Below are 21036 nucleotides of genomic sequence, written 5' to 3'. Positions count from 1 at the left end.
TGGCATACAAATTACTTTTTTTCGTGGTAAATTGTCTATGTTTGACAATGTGCTGATTTTTCACATGTGATACCAGAACTGAATTGGGCATGCAAAGGATGAGTCACATCATTTGAAACTTAGCCCTGACTGGAGAAATTGGAAGTGTTACAACTGACCCACGTTGCAACTATCCCCGGTCTCCCCTACATTTGCATAATGACTGAAACTAGCACCACTTACAACAATGGGCCGTGAGGTCAGTTTTTTGATAATTAGTCTTGATCGTTAATAAATCACTAATCAAAGATTAATAATGATTGACAGTTGATCAATGGCCAAGAGTACCACTCACCCATAGTTAGGGAATGGCTGGAATTGTAAGATGGTACCGGGATGGTACCATAATGCCATAATGGCACCGGTTCTGACATAAACGGTAGTAACCAGACCGAAAAGCAGCGCACATTTCGGTGCTTTATTTTGGTGCTTTTTTTTTCCGGAGATGTCATACACTTTGGATTCTAGCCAATCATTTTACCTTCCCATGGATAGTAGGCGGGTCCAGGTACGTACGTTCTTTTAGAGCAGAGCTACAGATTAAAAATGCCCAAGGCGAAGCAGTCAAAAGTCTGGCTGTACTTCACAGCAAAAGATGCAAACTCAGCAGCCTGCAACAAGTGCTTTAAGCTGATACTGTGCAAAAGAGGTAACACCTCGAATCTGATGAAACACCTGGCGACGCATAGCGTTTTTTTAAAAGCCTAGAAATACACCGTATTTGATAGCTTGCTGCGAGACCTCACACCGAGCACATCTACTGCGGGTGTGGTGCCTGTTATCGGACCCGGAGTTAGCAACATCCCCCAAGAACCCGAAGAGGAGAGTCCTGGCCCGTAGCCCTGCCAGTGTAGCAGAAATGATGATGGCAGCAGCAGCCGTTCTTCTCTGCGTAAGTAGCTTAATGTTGTTCATGGTTAGCCTACGTTATTAAATTAATGCACGTAAGGTGAACTAGCAAACACTGTTGTAGTTACACGCGGCTGTCTTCTTGTTTGATGGCAGATACTCCCTTCACCCTGGCCAAAAAAGACTAAAATGACCAAAGAAAAAGTGGAAAACAGGTAAACATGAGAGGTTTCAGGACAAAGTTTGTGTTTTCCATTGTTTAAGTACCGGTTCGAGCACCGTTTAAGCACCGGTATCGGATAAAACCTAAACGATATCCATCCCTACTCATCACTGAAACAGTTGTTATAGGATGACACAGCCCACAGACACAGTTCCAAGATCAAACACACTTGGTTGGTGCTGAGAGTGGTCCTGTTGCTGAGGTTGGGGTCATCTTGTACTTTCTTATGAACTACTGCCACTGCTTCAGTGACTTGAACATAGGTGAAGATAGAAAAAGGGAAAGACCACCTCTGAATCAAGGAAGGGGTCTACAGACACATCTTTCACCATCTTACAATATTGATATTTTCCGTTCTAACTTTTCATACTATGGATTTGTCTTTTGGCTTTGCTTCTTGCTTGAGGTTACATCCTTCCATTTTATTCAAGCTGTTCCTCTTGAAGCTGTTCTCAGGAGGATTAAGGAGATGAGCCGTTTGGGGCTCATACTCTATGGCAGATATCACATGTTTCTGAATCAGTCTAATTTTGCAAGAGCTTCTTCATTCAGGCTTTGTCCCCATTTCTGCCTTGTTGACATTGGTCACCACCTCAGCCTCTGGGGAAGTGCTGTCACTGTCACTGACCCCCAGTTCAACTCTACTGCATCTTCTCTGCCTTTCCACAGATCAACCTCTACAGGTCTCTCTGTTTAGTTTTAACCCACTGAACTACTTTTCCAGCCCCCTCTATTTTCCCGCTCCCTGGCTTTTACTACCCTGGTTTCCTTTCTTCATTGTCAGAGCATTTGCATTCATCCCCTTTGTGTGTTTTTTTTGTTCACTGAGTTTCTTGAATTCCTGGACATAAAACAGGATACAAATGTGAATGAAAGTTCTCATCCTCTGGTGTTTGTTTATGTTTGTGTAACCTGGACGTGTGTCCCTCTATCTATAAAGAGATGATCTATACTGCTCGCCCAAGTGCAATGTCTACAATATCCGAATATAGGTTTGGGAAGGAGATTGGCGGTAGCAACTCTGTAAGAGCAATAAGACTTCCAACCCACATAACACGCACGACCACAGGTTTGTGAAACAAAGTTTGCTTTATATATATTTTCTTTGGATCAGTTCCCTTTGCTCATCCTCAATCTAGGGATACCTTCAAATGCAGTAACCATCTCAAATGCATCACAAAAATAATTGAAACAATCAAAATAGATGTAAGACAAGAAACACAATATTTCAACACCCCAAAGAAAAGGAAAAAGAAAAGAAAATAGCATGTGAGTGTCCAGTTCCTTATGGTGTCAGTTTATTCAGTTACCCACTGTCCTGGGTTAAGAACTGAAAACGACCTGAATCTCAGGCGGGGAAAAAGTAGCAAAAGAAAATGATAAGGTATCTCTCAGGTGGGCTTCCTTTTGTTTTTTTCCCTACCGCCCTCCTGGTACGGCAGGCATCAACGTGTCGGCGTCCTGACACACAGAAGGCCTCCACAGCAGCAACAGTGTCTTAGACCCACGATACCAGCTCCTCACTCGGCACACATGGAACTGTACCTCAAAAAAAAAACCAGTCTGCACACAAATACGCAGAATGTTAGATGTCCACATTCCTTAAATATCCTTGTTCCTAATGTCCTTGGTTCTTTTGAAATATTAAAATAAATTTGCATCTTGTGACACATTAAAAGTAAATACACTGGCATTACTGTGCATCACCCGCAGTTACAGTAACAGCACAGCTATTGCACGTGAACTGCGCATAACCACTTAGCTGGCCGCGTGCAGAAACAAAGCTCACTGGCTGACGAAAACAACAGTTTACAAGTAAAATTAAACTTTTGTGCCACTTATATAAAAAGGTAAAACAGTGGTAAGTTTTGGGTTTTCAGGAGCTGTTTTACTTCCAGTCAGGCTGCAGATGGTTAGCATGTGCTTACGTTTATCTCTGTTAGTAAAATGTCTTCTCCTGCCGTTGGCTTATTAAACAGAAGCAAGCTGGCTGTCATGGTCCTGGGTCATGTGACCCAGTGTTTGAGATTTTTTTATATCTTTGGTATTCATTTGTGCCCTAGTTTAGTTCATCTAGTTAATTTCTAGGTTGCTGTTTAGTCCTTTGTTTCTTAGTTGTTTATGCCATCTCCTCCTGTACTCAGTCTCCCTGGTTCGTGCGTCTACCTGTCATGCATCATGTCTGTGTGATTATGTTAAGTTCATGTCATGTCTAATCTCCATGTTTCCTGTTTTACTTTGAAAGTCTGTGTCCAATGTCAGTGTATTTAGTTTCACTTCTCCTGTCCTGTCTTTAGGTTCATGTGTGTCAGCTGTGCTCCCATGTGTGGCCACTTCCCTTGATCATCCCTTATATGTATTCAGTCTCTGTGTTTCATTCAGTCTGTGTTGCGTCGTCTGTGTTCCACGCCCTATTTCATGTCAGGTTCTAAGTCTCTGTGCAGGTCATGACTCATGTTGCTTATTCTTATATTTCATAGTTCCTTCATGTTCTGGCACAGTCTTGTTTATAGTCTCACTGTTCTTAGTTTCTTTCCAGTTTAGGTTCCTGTTTAGTTGTTGTCCCTGTTCAGCTCTCGTTTAGTTTAGTTCATGTACTCCAGCCTCAAATAAAGGCTCGCCTTTTGTTTAAAGTTAATTTTGTCTGCTCATCTGTGTCCGCACCTGGGTCCTCCAAACACTCTCCACACAGTCAGCCACTGCGGACCGTGACACTGGCATTGTGTTAACTTATACTCCCTCAATGTGTGTTTGATTAAATTTACATTATTTTAGTTTTAAACACGTTATTATAAGCTGCTCTTTTTATGACTGGGATTTTGCACACAAACACAATAATTTACTTTGACTACAAACATGTGGCCACATAATTTTATTTAACCCATTTTTAAAATCTTGTCTCTGATCCCTGGATTGTCTTGCAAAATACTACACAAGATATTTTGTAAGTTCTTCTTATATAAACTTTCAGGATTTTATTGGTGATGACAGATTATATTGACTGATTGTTCTGGAAGGACAGACAAATAAAAACTGGAGGATGCTGAGTAGAGAGGGTGGATGTGAGATGAGGCAGTAAGAAAGTAGGTGGATAATAGAAACTAATAATAAGATCATCAAGAGTTAACTCATTTGATTAGTTTCATTTTTTTTATATTACTGTTTTGTTTTTGGTGAAGGGATGATTAAAATGACACTTTCAGCAGTGATTAGTGAAGTGAAGAAAATGAGAAGCTGTTGTGTTTCAGTGTGACCACACAGGGGCAGTGCTGTATAAATGTTGTGTTATCTTACCAGGCATGGTCTCTTTATAAATGCCCAAAGGAGCAACAAAATGACTTTAATTATATGCTCTGTGGTCAGTTGTCAGTTTGGTTTACTTGATACAAACCGTCTCCTCTCAGATCTCAGAGGACTGATGTCTCATAATGGGTCCCTGCATTAGTGTGATGGTGTGTCTGTAGTCGAAATCAACTGATTGATTTTTTTGTTTTCTTCAAAAAACAGAAACTTCTGACTGACTGATGGCTGATCTTCTCTGTTCCCCACAGATTTGCCAACTACTCAGCTAATGTGATGGTGGACAGGAAACCTGGGCTCTAATGTCAATTATTTGTTTTCAAATCATATAATATATTCAAAGCACTTGAGTTATTCCTAAGAGATCGAACTTAGAGATAGATCCACCTTTTTCCTCATCACCACATCATAAACGTCATGTAAAACACTGACTATAGCTGACACATATTCTCAGCACAGTCAGACATGTAAGACTAAACAGCACAAGGTGGAGGAGAAGTGAGAGTAAAACATTTGAGTAAAAGTATCTTATATTTGAAATTTCCACCAACTCTGTTTCTGTGTTTGCAGTGCTGTGTTTACTCAGTGGCTCTAGATCAGGGGTGTCCAACTCGAATCCTCGAGGGCCGGTGTTCTGAAACTTTTACATGTGTCCCTGCTGCAACACATCTGAATAAAATTAGAAGGTCATTAGCAAGACTGTATAGAACAGGGGTGGGCAATTCCAGGCCTCGAGGGCCGGTGTCCTGCGGGTTTTAGATCTCACCTTGGGTCAACAGACTTGAATCACATGATTAGTTCGTTACCAGGCCTCTGGAGAACTTCAGGACATGTTGAGGAGCTAATTTAGCCATTTAAATCAGCTGTGTTGGTTCAAGGACACATCTAAAACCTGCAGGGACACCGGCCCTCGAGGCCTGGAGTTGCCCACCCCTGGTATAGAGCCTGACCTGAACACCTCAGCATGCAGTCAAGTTCTATAGTCTTGCTAATGACCTACATCACTTCCCTCCCTCTTTTTAAGTCCAGACTCAAAACTCACCTATTCACATTAGCCTGTTCCACATCAATTTTTCCATCCTGCTACTTTAATTTATTTTATTTATTTGCTTAACTTTTTATCGTTATTATTTTGTAAATTGTTATGTTTGTTGTTTTTATTGCTTGTGTGCAGTGTCCTTGAGTGTTTTGAAAGGCGCTTTCTTAAATAAAATGTATTATTATTATTAGTAGTAGTAGTTTTAGTAGTATTAGTATTATGTTATTTCAGGACACCAGCCTTCAAGTTTTGATGCCTTTTTTGTCACCTGTATTCCAGATGGTCAAATTCTGTGTTTTCTAATATGTAGAGTGTCTCTGCTCTCTGTCACACTCTGGGATAAATCACAGCTTCCATTATTAGTTTACAGTTTGTGTTTCTCATTAAACTTTGCATTATTTAGCACCTTTTTCTATTTCTAAGCTATATCACAATATCTGTTCATTTAACAATCTTTGCACTAAAATGCTGTTATACAAGAATCCATTTCAAGCCTGGGAGACCTTAGAGAATATGACAAACATTGTTGTGTTTTTGTCTGCATCTTTTTGGAGGATCTCAAGATTTTGTGATCTTTTCCGATGCCATAAGACTTGAAAGATGGTGTGCATGTTTCTTCAGGAAAAAAAAGCTTTAACACAAACTGAATGTGCTGATGTTAGAGTGATGATGTGTCCTCAGTCATATTGTTCAACAATGTCTCCCTCAGCTGGACTGGTAAAAATTAGCAGACAGGAAATAAGTGTCCCCTTCAGTCTGGGCAGAATGAAGGGTTTAAATGAACTGGTTAAATATTGATGTTGAATTTCTTATTGACTTTTCGTAGTGGTGTATCCATTTGTCTTTTTTTTTTTTTTAATCTCTGATTGTTCTGTTTAGGGTCATAAGAATAAATCATTTTGACCAATGATGTTGTTTGACATTGTGAGCTAAAAGGTTCAGCACTTTTTTTAAAGCACTCTTACTATTTTGTTAGTTATACTCCAAAACATTGTTTGAATTTATGAACTTATGATGTTTTCAGTGCTTTGGATCAGGTCAGCTGAGAAAAGTTCAGACAAGTCGATGACGATGTGAAATCATGTTTGAGATTTCAAATCAATATTTCAGATCATGTATCAAGTAAAAAGTCACTAAAGGCAGTTCAAGTCTGTTTGGTGCTTCATCCCCAAGATTTTATCTTCAGTTATTTTCTTGAACTGAAACTCTTATTGTTGTAAACTGCTGTGTTGGTCTCTACTTTATGTTGCAGGTTTAGAACCTGATCGCAACTAGTTTACTCTGTTCTCTGTTGTGATTAATGCCAATAAAAAGTAACAATTACAAGCCTGTGTTCACTAACAGTCTGTTCAATACTTCTAGAAGATATCATCTTTCATTTCCTCACTGAGGAAAATGAATGAAGAGAGAATAAAACAGGTTTGGTTGAGAGAGCAAGTGGATGAAGAGGAAAGGGAGTGAGAGAGAAAAATAGTTAATAGTTTGTGGTGGATTTTTGTATGATATGTATAACTATGTAACTATATACACAACAGGGAGTGCAGAATTATTAGGCAAATGAGTATTTTGTCCACATCATCCTCTTCATGCATGTTGTCTTACTCCAAGCTGCATAGGCTCGAAAGCCTACTACCAATTAAGCATATTAGGTGATGTGCATCGCTGTAATGAGAAGGGGTGTGGTCTAATGACATCAACACCCTATATCAGGTGTGCATAATTATTAGGCAACGTCCTTTCCTTTGGCAAAATGGGTCAAAAGAAGGACTTGACAGGCTCAGAAAAGTCAAAAATAGTGAGATATCTTGCAGAGGGATGCAGCAGTCTCAAAATTGCAAAGCTTCTGAAGCGTGATCATCGAACAATCAAGCGTTTCATTCAAAATAGTCAACAGGGTCGTAAGAAGCGTGTGGAAAAACCGAGGCGCAAAATAACTGCCCATGAACTGACAAAAGTCAAGCGTGCAGCTGCCAAGATGCCACTTGCCACCAGTTTGGCCATATTTCAGAGCTGCAACATCACTGGAGTGCCCAAAAGCACAAGGTGTGCAATACTCAGAGACATGGCCAAGGTAAGAAAGGCTGAAAGACGACCACCACTGAACAAGACACACAAGCTGAAACGTCAAGACTGGGCCAAGAAATATCTCAAGACTGGTTTTTCTAAGGTTTTATGGACTGATGAAATGAGAGTGAGTCTTGATGGGCCAGATGGATGGGCCCGTGGCTGGATTGGTAAAGGGCAGAGAGCTCCAGTCCGACTCAGACGCCAGCAAGGTGGAGGTGGAGTACTGGTTTGGGCTGGTATCATCAAAGATGAGCTTGTGGGGCCTTTTCGGGTTGAGGATGGAGTCAAGCTCAACTCCCAGTCCTACTGCCAGTTTCTGGAAGACACCTTCTTCAAGCAGTGGTACAGGAAGAAGTCTGCATCCTTCAAGAAAAACATGATTTTCATGCAGGACAATGCTCCATCACACGCGTCCAAGTACTCCACAGCGTGGCTGGCAAGAAAGGGTATAAAAGTTTCACTGTAACTTTCATGTAGAGTCTTAAGCACAGGGTTTTCGGGAGGAGCCGTGCTGCTCTCTGATAGGAAGCAGTACCATGCTCTCCTGAGTTTTAAATGCACTTTAGAACAGCACACAGCAACACTACATATGAGCGGGCGGAGGGATGTTTGGGGTCTTCACTCACCCCGGTTCTGTTAGCCGTCAGGGCTGGGGGGCTGGGAGGAGGTGCTGGCCGTCAGATTGGGGTCTGGGATGCGGGGCCTCCCTGCTACTGCAGATAAGGAGGTGGTCCGCTTGCCTCCACCCCAGAGAGAAAGGTTACATCTCCTGGGTCTAGGTGCGGCTTGCCCCTCTGGGGGTGGGGGTACCTGGACCTGGGACATAGAGTATGTTTGGGGAGTGTGACTGTCTGTGCAGTGTCTATTTGTGTCTGTCTACACGTTGGGTGAGTGCCGAGTATTTGGTTGTGTATATGGGGTGGGAATGCACGTTTGTGTCTGCGTGCGCCTGTTCGTCTGTGTCTATATGTCAGGTTGGGTCTTAGACTCAACCTCTCTGGGTACATCTCAGGCCCTCTAAAGTACGGAGGCCCATCTCCCCTCACCACACTCCCTGCCGGTGGCTGATGCCCTCAGACGTTGGTGTGTTGGTGGTTCTTGTCGACTGGGGCTGGGCGCTCATGTATTTACCGGCTCACTCCTGGTGGCCGATTGGCGGGGCCTGGCGCCTGTGGCCCGGCTGGGCTCCTTCCGGGGGGTGGGATGCCCTCAGGCCTCTGGGCCTGAAGCTCGGTCCTCTCTGGCACAGCTGGCTGCCGGCAGAGCCCGCGGGCACGCCACTGCAACCCCCTCTGGCCTCTGCTCCGTAGCTGCTGGGTGACCTCTCGTTTGGGGCTCTACTCAGCTCTTCCCAGGAGGGTGGCACGGTTCCCCCCCTTTGGTGGTCCTCCTCGGGTCCTCGTACTCTGGGGCCTGGATCTCCTCCATACCTGCTTCATGCCCTGGGGGACGGGGCTATGGCTCCGAACACTCCCTAGCAGATCATTACATGGAGAAACCTTTGGAATACAAGCATGCTGATCCACACAGGTATGCACACAGGTGTACACACGGGTGTTCACAGACGCGGACTACACCTTTCTTGGCTGCTGCCTCAAAGCACATTGTGCGCTGTCTATCTTGCGTGCTGCAGAATAGCGTTTAATATTTAGTATCTACTGTTATCTACTGCTAGCTAGTTTATTGTGATGGTGCTGTTTTTATTATGTTGCTCTTTTTTGTTTGTTTTCTCTTCTGTTTTTTTTTCTCTCCATACAGGTGATCCAGGTGTTTTGTTTGTTTTTCTTTCTTTCTTCCCCCCTTTCTCACCATCTCTTCTCCCCAACCGAAAATAAAATAAAATAAATACATAATTATAATAAAGGTCAATCAAATGGACCAATATGGCAAGGCCATGATGATCCACTTGGTAAAATAAATCCGCTTGGCATCTTTCTTGGCCTTAAGACAACAATTCTGATGGCTAAAGATCCAAACGGGACAAAAAAAAAAAAAAAAAAGAGTCTTAAGCACAAGACATTTTGCTTCACCGTGGTTTATTAAGGTTTTACATTTAACAGGGCAGTTAATGCTGTTGAGAGTTTGCCTGAATAACTCACTCTCCAGCTCCGGTAACTAACCTTCCCTAATACACACTCAACGTCTTTCATGCAGCACAACCAAAACAGTAACATTGTAACAGAGCACGATTAAAATATCATACGATATAATCACACACACACACACACACACACACTATGAACCTACACTGATGTAGTTAATGTAGTTATAAGATTGTGTGTAAGATTTAATAAGTAGGATTAATGTGTGATGTTTGACCGTGTCATGACCTATTGTGATAAGCCAGAGCAAGGGGTAGTCAGAGTCCTGACTGGCCTTTGGCCAAGACCTTGGCCGCTACCTGACCCCTGCAGCTGTGTTTGGACGGGTGGGAAAGTTACCCAGCAGCAGGGGGCGGGGATACTGAGCCCTATATATTAGGGGACCAGAGGACACCCCGGCACTCTGTCCGTCTGTGTGTTGCTCTACTGTCTGTGCCTAAGGCTGTACACCCCGGGGTTTTGCTTTGCTTGCTTTCTGCTTTGTAATTTTCTTGCTAAATGTCTCTATGTATTTTTCCTGCTGTTCATATGATTCATTGTATTAAACTCTGTTCCAAGAATTCTACTCTTTTCCAGAGCATCTTTTTGAGTGTCTTGATTTTAATTGGATCTAAAGAGGTTGGATCTCCACATCGTTGGTGGGCGGTTATCAGGATGGCTTCAAAATTTGCGACCACAAGTTATATAAAAATCATAAATGTGAGCTCAGTGGTGATTCTAGAGTTTAGACTATTCTAGAGTCTTGGTGCCTTGGACAAAAATTCAAAGTGGGCTCCTCCCACCACCATTCATCATATTTACATTCTAAGTTATCCGACAGCAAGAAAAAAGGTTATCCACTGGTCCACTTGGCACATTACATTACTCAACTAGTTAATTAATGTTTGACAAGTTAAATAACTTATTTTCCATTAATTGGCTTTAGGGGTTGTGGCAAAGCAAGGGACACACACACACACACACACACACACACAGCTGATTGGCTGAAGTAGGGTTCAATAAAAATTGTTGGTTGTTGGTTTGCGCACTGCTCACCTCCACATTAAATAAACTGCTGCTCATGTGTATTTGTAGGTTCTCAGTTATCCAGGTCATGGTTGTCTAAGGAGCTTGGAAAGAAAGCGACTTCACTTCTTTAAGGTTCCGGATGATGTTAAACTTCTTATGCAAGAAACTTCTTCACTTCATGAACTTCCTTTGCTCATGTTATACCTCCGCACAGTTTCATTTAATGACCATGCAGTGCAGTGCTCTCAAACATACAACAGAGGGCGCTATGCACATTCACTGACGTCAAGAAAAATACAAGTGGAGGAGGAAACAAACAGCAGCATTGAAAGAGAAAACTGAAGAGTTCAAAACGAGTTAATTTAGTCTCTTATTGTAATAATAAACAATATTTAAACATCACTTTGCTGCTTCACATTAAAAGAGCTCTGTGTGCTTTTACTGCTCAGTAGGAAAATATTGATGCAATTTAAAAGACGTTGTTTTAATTAGCATTTAATGATATCTACTCTGAAATGTTTTCACTACTTCAAAGGAAATTTGAACGCGCTGCCTAATATAGAAAATGAATCATGATGAAATCCTGAAATCTATTCTCATATTAATTCTCTTTTAATGTTCTACAGGTCTAAAAATAAAAAACCTCCAGTGATAATAAGCAATATAAATATTTTTTTTAAAAAACTATATGTTATAGAGCTTTGATGAGGTGAAACACATTCTCAGTTTATTGGTTATGAGAATAGTTATGACAGTATTTACGCGAGAAGCATTAGAGTGAAATAGTTTTGTGTAACAGCGACATCTGGTTTGAGTAATAGTGTCCATGAGCTTTGTGAATATTAAAAGATTAGTTTTCACTTTGGTCTTAGAAGTATAAAAATGCAGGACTGAAGATAAGATGGAAACAATGTATTATGAGATATAAAATACATATGTTCATATGTACTATAATTTTATTTATTTATTTTCTGTTTTGGGGGGTGGGGGTTGTGTGATTAGAGTTGGGACAAAACAATGGACAGTTTCAAAAAATGCATTTTATCAACAAAACTTATTTTGATAGTTACTGTATTTATTTTAATGCCCTGTATAGTGAAGTGATTAAAAGAAAAGTTTATCTGCCACCAATGAGCCAACAGCCTCCACGTAAACATTTTCAGCCTCAACAATCAGCTCTGATTCATGAAGTTTATCATGTTCAGGCCCTGCAGCTGATTGGTGGATTGTCTGATCAGAAAGCCTTTCTGCATCTTCACAGTGTGAGTCTGAGAGTTTCTCAATAAAAGGATGAGCTGCTACACACCTGACACCACATTCAAACACACACAAGCTGCAAATCTAACACAATATTTTTGACCAAAGAAAAAGGTTCACAATTTGCAGTTAACATGAAGATGTTCTAGAGTAGAAACAACACACAGCACACAAGTTTCATGTAGAGATGATTGTTTATTCTGGATGTTATTTTCATTCAGTTATTTTCCATTATTTTGAGCAATTTTCTGATTTATCCAGTTCATGTAAGGACAAACATTCACAGTAACAACTGGTCTGGTACAGGCACGTTCACCACCGCCACTGATTACACCATAAATCATGTTGTTGTATATCACTCCACCACCAGAATCACCCTGAGAGAAAAAAATATAGTTTGTGTTTAAGTTTCTTCCAAAAGATCTAAAACATACACAGATGATATACAGTAATGTTAGCAGTCAACTTACCTCACGTGCATCTACATTAGGTTCTTTCAGACACAGCCTGTTGTTATACGGCAAATGTGAATAACATGGAGAGTTTCTGGTAGGAGCACAGTCAGCAACATGCATGTCTGCACACTGGAGATTAAATGGCTCATCATCGACTAGAGAAAAAAGCCAAAGAACAAAAGTCATTCATAACCTTTCAAAAACCAAAATCTTGAGGAGATTGATGTTTTGTCTTTTTTCTGGATGTTTCCAAATGATTTTTAAACAAGGAACCTGGCATACAGTATATCTACTATAAAATTTAAAATCTTTGTTTATATTACAGTAGTCAAATAAAACGTAAATGTAACTGTAAAACAGACACAGAAACCAAAATAAAGTCTAGCATAAACTGTGAAATAATTCATCAAAAAATTTTCTTACGTGTGTGGCCGGTCGCATTTACCCTATACCCCCCAAGTCCTGCAACCTGAACGACGTCTCCTCTAGAAACAGACCAATAAATAATAATCAATTAATTTCAGGTCCATCCATGTGTTTTAAACACCAAATAAATTAATAAATCTCAAAATTTCAACTTTATTCTCAAAATGATCTATACTATTTTTTTTTCTGGTCACCAAGTCGCTTCCACACAGCTTTACTAAGAAGCTTATAAACATGTTTGATTCACAAGGAAAATTCTGACACTTTCTGCTGCATTAACAACACACTGTCATTTACCTGCTACTGCCTCATGGCTTGGCTCCATTTGTATGGCCTCAAACTGTGGTCATAAATACTTTGTACTTGTAAAGCAAATGTGTAGTTGTGAACTGAGTTTTGTAACCTTATAAACCAAAATATCTGAAAATTTTATGTTTGTGCATCTATAGATGAGAATTTTTGTGTGTGTAAAAAAGATTTACACAAGATACAATTTTTTTGTTAAGGTCTGCTTATAATACAAGAATGAACAAATTGAGAGCTGTTTTTTTACAGTCTTGGGATTTGGTCATCTTGATAAGCAAACAGTTCTCAAGCAATGCAGAATCCGTGAATTAGGCGCAATCCTCTCAGCCACAGACTGTCAGCATTAGTCAGACAGGGCAAATTAGTATGATCGCAAAAATGGGTTGACGCCAGCAGAAACAGCACCAAATGCACATCACTGTGCTATTGGTGCTGCTGTTTTGAATCTAACATGACAGCCACACATTGGATATCTGAAACTTTAAACCGCATACATTTAAAACAGGTCACTCACTGTTTCCAATATCCATAGCTTAATAAAGAAGGCCAGGAAGTCACTTTATTTTGGCTCCAGATCAAATTGAAATTTGTAGATTGAACAGCTGATAAATAGTTTACAAATGTAACTGATACATTTTCTAATCTGTGTTCTATTAGCTGCATTTCCAGCAGTGTGAAGCAGACTGAGGAGCAGATTCAAACCAAACCTGTTTGCTCCTAAACTGATGGTGTTAGTAATGTATGTTCTAACAAGTTGCTTATATAAAACTTATTAGTTCAGCAGACAATCTATGTCATGTTTAAAGCATACTATAAATTAAATAACTAATGAAAATGTGATGCTTCCTGCTCATTTTACACAAAAACTCTGAACATAATCTCAACAGGAGCATATTTCCATGGTGATCTTACCAGGTAACAAGAGAGCCACCTGAAACACTGGAAACTGGGCTCAGCGTGCATCACTAACAGATTAACCTTGCTTCACTGTCCACCACTCTGAAGCCAGTCGCCCAGAAGAGGGAGACTAAATTCTGAAAAGGCTGCCAACCCAGTACATCATAATAATATGCTAAAAATACAGAAATGTCATTGAAGCTGTGTGATTGGGTTAAAAACAGTATGTGGAATTCTGACTACTGCAATACAAAGTTAAAGAATTGCCAGAGGTGGAAAGAGTACTAAAATATTTTACTCGAGTAAAAGTACTATTACTTTGCTGAAATTTTACTCAAGTACAAGTAAAACTAGAAAGTGCATTTTCTGAAGAAACTGCAGTGTGAATGCTTGAATCTGAATGTATGCACTGAAATGAAATAATTACTGAATTTAAGTTAAAAATTTTGAATGAGATAAAAAAAATCTGAATTTTTAAACTGAAAACAAAAGTGCTGAACTGCTAAAAGCTGACAATCACAGAGAAGAAGTTGGAAAATAGCTGAAAATGTTTTATATGTAAATTAGAAAAACCTAAGTAATGAGAGAAAAAATTAGAGTCAGAAAACATCTGAATGAATATTAAAAGTTCATATTCTTTGAATCACTGAATGACTAAAATGTGATCCCTCCACTTGGATCCACACAGTTTAAAAAGTTTACGTCTCTGAGCTTTGAAAGACATGGTGTTGGAAAGAGAACAACGATGGCGACGTTTTGAGGGTAAAATGATGGCTGTAGAGCAAACACTGTGGACACAGCAGCAGTTGAAAGAGAAGTGTTTAAGATGAATCTTGGCACAGTGGCAGGCAGAGCTCGTTAAGCAGGCAGGTGTGAGCCTGGTTGCTATAGTGACTGCACCCAATGGCTCCATACATGCACCTCACTTTTGCTGCTTAAAATGAACAGAAAAGTCAGGCCGAAACAAATCCTTCCCAAATGGAAAGTACAAGTCGTATTGACGAAATTCTTTCACCGTGAGTGACAGCAATGTCTAGTCTACTGAATTCTCAGTTTTCATGCCTGTGGAGTTTATTATATGGACGTGGTGACAGTGGAAAGACACCATGCTCTTCTGATTTTCAAACGAACCTTCTGAGCCATTTTAACATTAGAGTCTATGGAAGAGTTGGAGGGAGGAGGCTGTGCATTGGTGACATTTATGGAAGAACCATAACACCTAGTACAATAGTAAACACATTGGATGAAAGAGGACAGCGATGGCTACGTTTTGAGGGTAATATCATACCTGTAGAGCAAACACTGCGGACACAGCAGCAGTTTTAAAAAAAATTTTAAGATTAATTTTTTTGCTCCTCTCACTCTAGCAGTTGAGCTGTCTCACTCTAGCCCCAACATTCCGTCCCATACACACCCATTATAAACTCTGAAACGGCTGAAAAAACATCATGAAACTTAAACTGGAACTGGAGAAAAAGTATAATAGATATTGAAAAGATAAATACAAGTTGAATAGTTGAATGTCTTGTCTTCGTTTTAAAGTTTGAATGGTGGCTCTATGTCAATGTATGTGGAAGTAGATACAGTTTAAAGAGGAGGAAGTTGAATGAGAATTTGAAGTGTCTCCCCATTGAAATACATGGGAAATTTTTGTTGAAAAAACTTGAATAATTTTAAAAATATAAATGTTAAAAATGAGAAAAGTAGAAGCATTCATGTCCAAAAGAAGAGGAATCTAACGGTGTTTGAATGGTTTTTCTAAGTTGAACGGTTTTGAAGGAATTAGATGCCAAAAAACGTACGGAATATATAATAATAATAATAATAATAATAATAATAAAGATTAGAAGAACAATACTGTGAATGCTTTTACAAGCATTCACACTAATAATAACTAGAAAGTGCATTTTCTGAAGAAACTGCAGTGTGAATGCTTGAATCTGAATGTATGCACTGAAATGAATGAATTGCTGAATTTTAAGTTAAAAATTTTGAATGAGATGAAAAATACAGAAATGTCCGCCTGAAAACAAAAGTGCTGAACTGCTAAAAGCTGACAACCACAGAGAAGAAGTTGGAAAATAGCTGAAAATGTTTTAAATGTAAATTAGAAAAACCTAAGAAATGAGAAAAGAAAATTCAGAAAACATCTGAATGAATATTAAAAGTTCATATTCTTTAAATCACTGAATGACTAAAATGTGATCCCTCCACTTGGATCCACACAGTTTAAAAAGTTTACATCTCTGAGCTTTGAAAGACACAGTGTTGGAAAGAGAACAATGATGGCGACATTTTGAGGGTAAAATGATGGCTGTAGAGCAAACACTGTGGACACAGCAGCAGTTGAAAGAGAAGTGTGTAAGATGAATCTTTGCACAGTGGGAGAGAGCTCGTTAGGCAGGCAGGTGTGAGCCTGTTAGCTCCATACACACGGACACAGACATGCACCTCACTTTTGCTGCTTAAAATGAACAGAAAAGTCAGGCCGAAACAAATCGTTCCCAAATGAAAAGTACAAGTCGTATTGACGAAATTCTTTCACCGTGAGCGGCAGCAAAGTCTAGTCTACCAAATTCTCAGTTTTCATGCCTGTGGAGTTTATTATATTGACGTGGTGACAGTGGAAAGACAGCCTGTACTTCTGGTTTTCAAACAAACCTTCTGAGCCATTTTAACATTAGAGTCTATGGAAGAGTTGGAGGGAGGAGGCTGTGCATTGGTGACATTTATGAAAGAACCATAACACATATTACAATAGTAAACACATTGGATGAAAGAGGACAACGATGGCTACGTTTTGAGGGTAAAATCATACCTGTAGAGCAAACGCTGTGGACACAGCAGCAGTTTTAAAAAAGATTTTAAGATTAATTTTTTTGCTCCTCTCACTCTAGCAGTTGAGCTGTCTCACTCTAGCCCCAACATTCCGTCCCATACACACCCATTATAAACTCTGAAACGGGTGAAAAAACATCATGAAACTTAAACTGGAACTGAAGAAAAAGTATAATAGATATTGAAAAGATAAATACAAGTTGAATAGTTGAATGTCTTGTCTTCGTTTTAAAGTTTGAATGGTGACTCTATGTCAATGTATGTGGAAGTAGATACAGTTTAAAGAGGAGGAAGTTGAATGAGAATTTGAAGTGTCTCCCCATTGAAATACATGGGAAATTTTTGTTGAAAAAACTTGAATAATTTTAAAAATACAAATGTTAAAAATGAGAAAAGTAGAAGCATTCATGTCCAAAAGAAGAGGAATCTAACGGTGTTTGAATGGTTTTTCTAAGTTGAACGGTTTTGAAGGAATTAGATGCCAAAAAACGTACGGAATATATAATAATAATAATAATAATAATAATAATAATAAAGATTAGAAGAACAATACTGTGAATGCTTTTACAAGCATTCACACTAATTACCTGTCTAAAAATGTACTCAAGTAAAAGTAAAAAGTAGCTCATTTAAAATGTACTCAGAGTAAAAGTTACATAGTTACTTTTCTGTCAGCAGGAGGACAGCCGCTTCTGAGTAGTGCAAAAAAAGACAGTGGGATATAAATCTCAAAGTAGTTCTTTTTTAGTGAAAAGGAAAACTTTACAAATTAAAGTGCAGTGGCAGTTAAACTGCAAGTCTATACATGAAAATGGATAATGGTCACCAAACCAATCAACCAAACTGTCAGGTATCACAGTGTTTTCAATACAAAACCATATCATTCTTTCACATGAGAATGTGTTCTAAACTGTCAAATAAGAGAACAAGTACTGAACTGAACGGCAGCTGCTTTAAAAATGTTTTTTAATTTTTTTAACTTGGCCCTGCCCTACTGTACCTCTAGAATAAAGTTCCTTTGTATCCATCCTAGAGTGTTACTCTCTGAACTTCCTGTTAATTTTGAGGAGCAGTTGATTTTCAAAGTTAGTAGAGTTCATCCTTGCTCACCTTGCAGTGAACAGTAGTCCAGCACAGCTAAAGAGACGCTCAAAGGCAGCTGAGGCAGGCAGGCCAGTGTTAAGTTTGAGAGAAAGTTTTTTGACGTCCCTAATAAGACATCAATGCATTACATAGCTACCGCTGGTAAATTATACCAATATACCTCGTGTTTTTTTTTTATTGGACAGTAACAGGCTAGTTAACGGGAGGTTGCAAGTGCTAATTAACAAGTAACAGAAGTCAGCTGTCTTTGACTAATCTAAGGTAAGTGAGCGCTCTGTTATTCTTTTGCCTGCAGTGTGAACATATGTGGGTTAAGTAAGAAAGTAGCCGCTTCTGTCTTTAATTTAACTATTTTTTTAAATAAATTATTATTATTAACAAACAGGAAAAACGTAGGTAAACACATTTTCTTTTGGCAATTTACCAACCCAGTAAAAAAAATGTAAGTTGCGTGGACAACAACGTGCCCAATTACAGCAAGTTGCTAGTACCAACCAACCTTATCTGTGTTCTTCACAGATGTCTTAACTTAATGTGATTAATTTGAACACAGCCTTTTTGCTACCATAACGGTACGAGTTGTATTTAACTTACCTCTACATGCTTGTGCAGGTTTAATGTGGAATTTTTAAAAGCTGCTAACTCGGTCTCTCTGGGCAAACACAGCTTACACTGCATAATAAAGCTGTTGCCTTTCTTGCACTTGCAGCCGAAATGGTCCCTTAAATACGGCCAGGGGTTCACATCCGTTTCTTCGAGTTCAGGGTCAGCAGAATTCGACGGGGCTTCTTTTTTCACTAGATCCGTAACACCGATGTCAGACTCCATCTTTAACGTGACCTTAGCGCCAATTTGTTCTACTACCCATTGTTCCCTGCAGTATTTCCGAAGCGCAATGTTTTTTTTTTATTTTTAATTTACTCAGTAACGGGTGTGATTGAAAACGTAGCGAACTACAATACTTTTTAAAAAATATACTTAAGTAAAAGTAAAATTACAGACTTGAAAAATGACTTTAAAAAGTACAAATACACAAAAAAACTACTCAATTACAGTAACGCAAGTAAATGTAATTTGTTACTTTACACCTCTGAGAATTACCAATATGAAATTGTGACATTTAATTAAAAAAAACAAATTAAAAAAACAGTCATCTGGCACAGATAATCATTGGGTAGAAAAAAATCAAAACATTAACATAAGAACCTGAAACATCTTATATCAGCATCTCAAGAATGAATACACAGTAATTTCATGAAAACTCACATTTTAGGGTCGTTACAGTCAGGTAAGGCTACAGGCTGAATCCCAGTCAGTGGCTCAGAAAGTCCCAGTAGCATGATGTCATGCTTTCTATTAAAGATATTTAAGATATTTGTCTTCCATGTGTTTGTCTTAAAGACATTGAAGACAGCTGTCTTCGGTGTGTGAAAGATGCCTTGTTTATAGGGCTTTTCCGTGCCACTTCCTGGACCTGTCCTGGACCTGGATGAACTCCAACAATCACACCCAGAGTCCTGCACAAGAGAAATAGTGACTGTACTATTAAAATATGAGAATGATGAATGTTGTTATTATCTTATTGTTGCTATGAAAAATTATTGGTAATTATTTTTGCCTCAGTATTTTAAGACACATTGCAGGACAATTTGTTAATGAACTTTCTTTATGTAAAAATTGTAGATTTCTCACCATCCTCTCTCCTGGCAGTGAGCTGCAGTCAAAACCCACTGTGGATGGATCAGTGAGCCGCCACAGTACCTCTGTTTTTGTCCCTTTTGTGAAATAACTTTCACGTGATAGTGACGCTCATTTTGACAGTCTTGACCACCATAGATTCTCTTGCGCAAATCCACCACGGTGCTTACTGTGACCCCTGAAATACAGTACAGTACAATAAATTACTGTACTGTATTACTACTTAGGTACTTTACCTAAGTAGTTCTTTTTTTCTGACTACTTTTTACTTATATATATATATATATATATATATATATATATATATATATATATATATATATATATATATATATACATATACACTTTCTACTCCTTACATTTTCAGAACAAGCTGGTTACTTTTGCTTTAACGCATTTGAGGGAATTTATTAATTCATCACCTCCAAACATCAAACCGATTTGGGCCTAAACAGTAACACATGAGAGGCAGTCCATGTTGTTTGTTTATTAATCGCCAGGGAATGTCGGATAAAAATAAATGATGTTTGTCAAAGTCAGGGGTAAAAAGTGGGACAATATTTTTTGTTTTGTTTTTGAAACAACACCGGAATGACTGCAGGTGTCCCTATGTTGTGGTTACTGTCCTTCGGCATCTAGCTAGCCCTACTGAAGAGGAGCGAGGAGCATAAACGGAATGACTTTTTCAAGTGTCAGGTAATTTTAAATGCAACGTCTCTAAACCTCATCAATCATCAGCAAACACGCAAACTATTTGTGTGCAGTTTGTCGCACAGTGTGTTGCTAGCTAAAGGTCCAGCTGCTGTGTTTCACAGGGACAGCAAAGAAAGAGAGCTAACTTCACTCAGAGATGGAGAAAGATAAGAAAGGCCAGGTTAGATTTAAAGGTAAGAACTGCTCAGTGGTGTCTGATAAACTGGAAATGTAACTCTTACATGTTACAAGTTCTCATGTTATTAAATCAGTTATTAGGTCTGTACATGTGACATTGTGTTTTTTCATATGGTGAAATGTGCTGCAAATCAAACTGAGGTAGACTAATTGTGTTATTTATAGACTGCATAAAAACCCTCTGCCGGTTAGTGCAGGATACACAGCTGTACTGTGATGGATTTACAGTAAAGAACAGTGTGTGATTGGTTCACAGTGGCTGTGGTTTCAGTTAAGTTACATCAAGTGTAGCAGAGATTGAGAGATCTACTGACTGAATTTCACCTTCATACAAACTTTGTACCATGTAGAAAAAAGACAGTATAAACAGTGTACTGTCAGTCCAGAGGATGGAAATAACTGAGGGAAACTTACAGTATGAAACATCTGCTGACATGTACATCTACAAAGAGCAGCAGGTCAGCCAATCACAGCCGGTACATTAACCCTCTGATGCATGAATTATGAAAGCCTTGGTCAAGATTTTTTTCTTAAGTG

At 39.1% G+C, this 21036-nt stretch overlaps 1 protein-coding gene across 1 annotated transcript; it reads right to left on the bottom strand.

Annotated features, from left to right (window-relative positions):
- Positions 1 to 12105: 12105 nt before the first annotated feature.
- On the bottom strand, positions 12106 to 20243 carry LOC146386268 (thrombin-like enzyme catroxobin-1). Its single transcript, XM_084930106.1, has 4 exons — positions 20231 to 20243; positions 19603 to 19786; positions 12355 to 12391; positions 12106 to 12261 (listed from the first exon to the last, which is right to left on the bottom strand). The coding sequence occupies exons 1-4, from the start codon at positions 20241 to 20243 to the stop codon at positions 12106 to 12108; spliced, it is 390 nt and encodes a 129-aa protein (XP_084786232.1).
- Between the last annotated feature and the right edge of the window lie 793 nt (positions 20244 to 21036).

Source organism: Perissodus microlepis, chromosome 6 (genome assembly GCF_051167445.1).
Source record: "Perissodus microlepis isolate ML-2025 ecotype Zambia chromosome 6, ASM5116744v1, whole genome shotgun sequence".
In the NCBI taxonomy this organism is placed as follows: domain Eukaryota; kingdom Metazoa; phylum Chordata; class Actinopteri; order Cichliformes; family Cichlidae; genus Perissodus; species Perissodus microlepis.
Note: the sequence above shows the minus strand (reverse complement) of the source record. Positions and strands in the feature narration are given on the sequence as shown.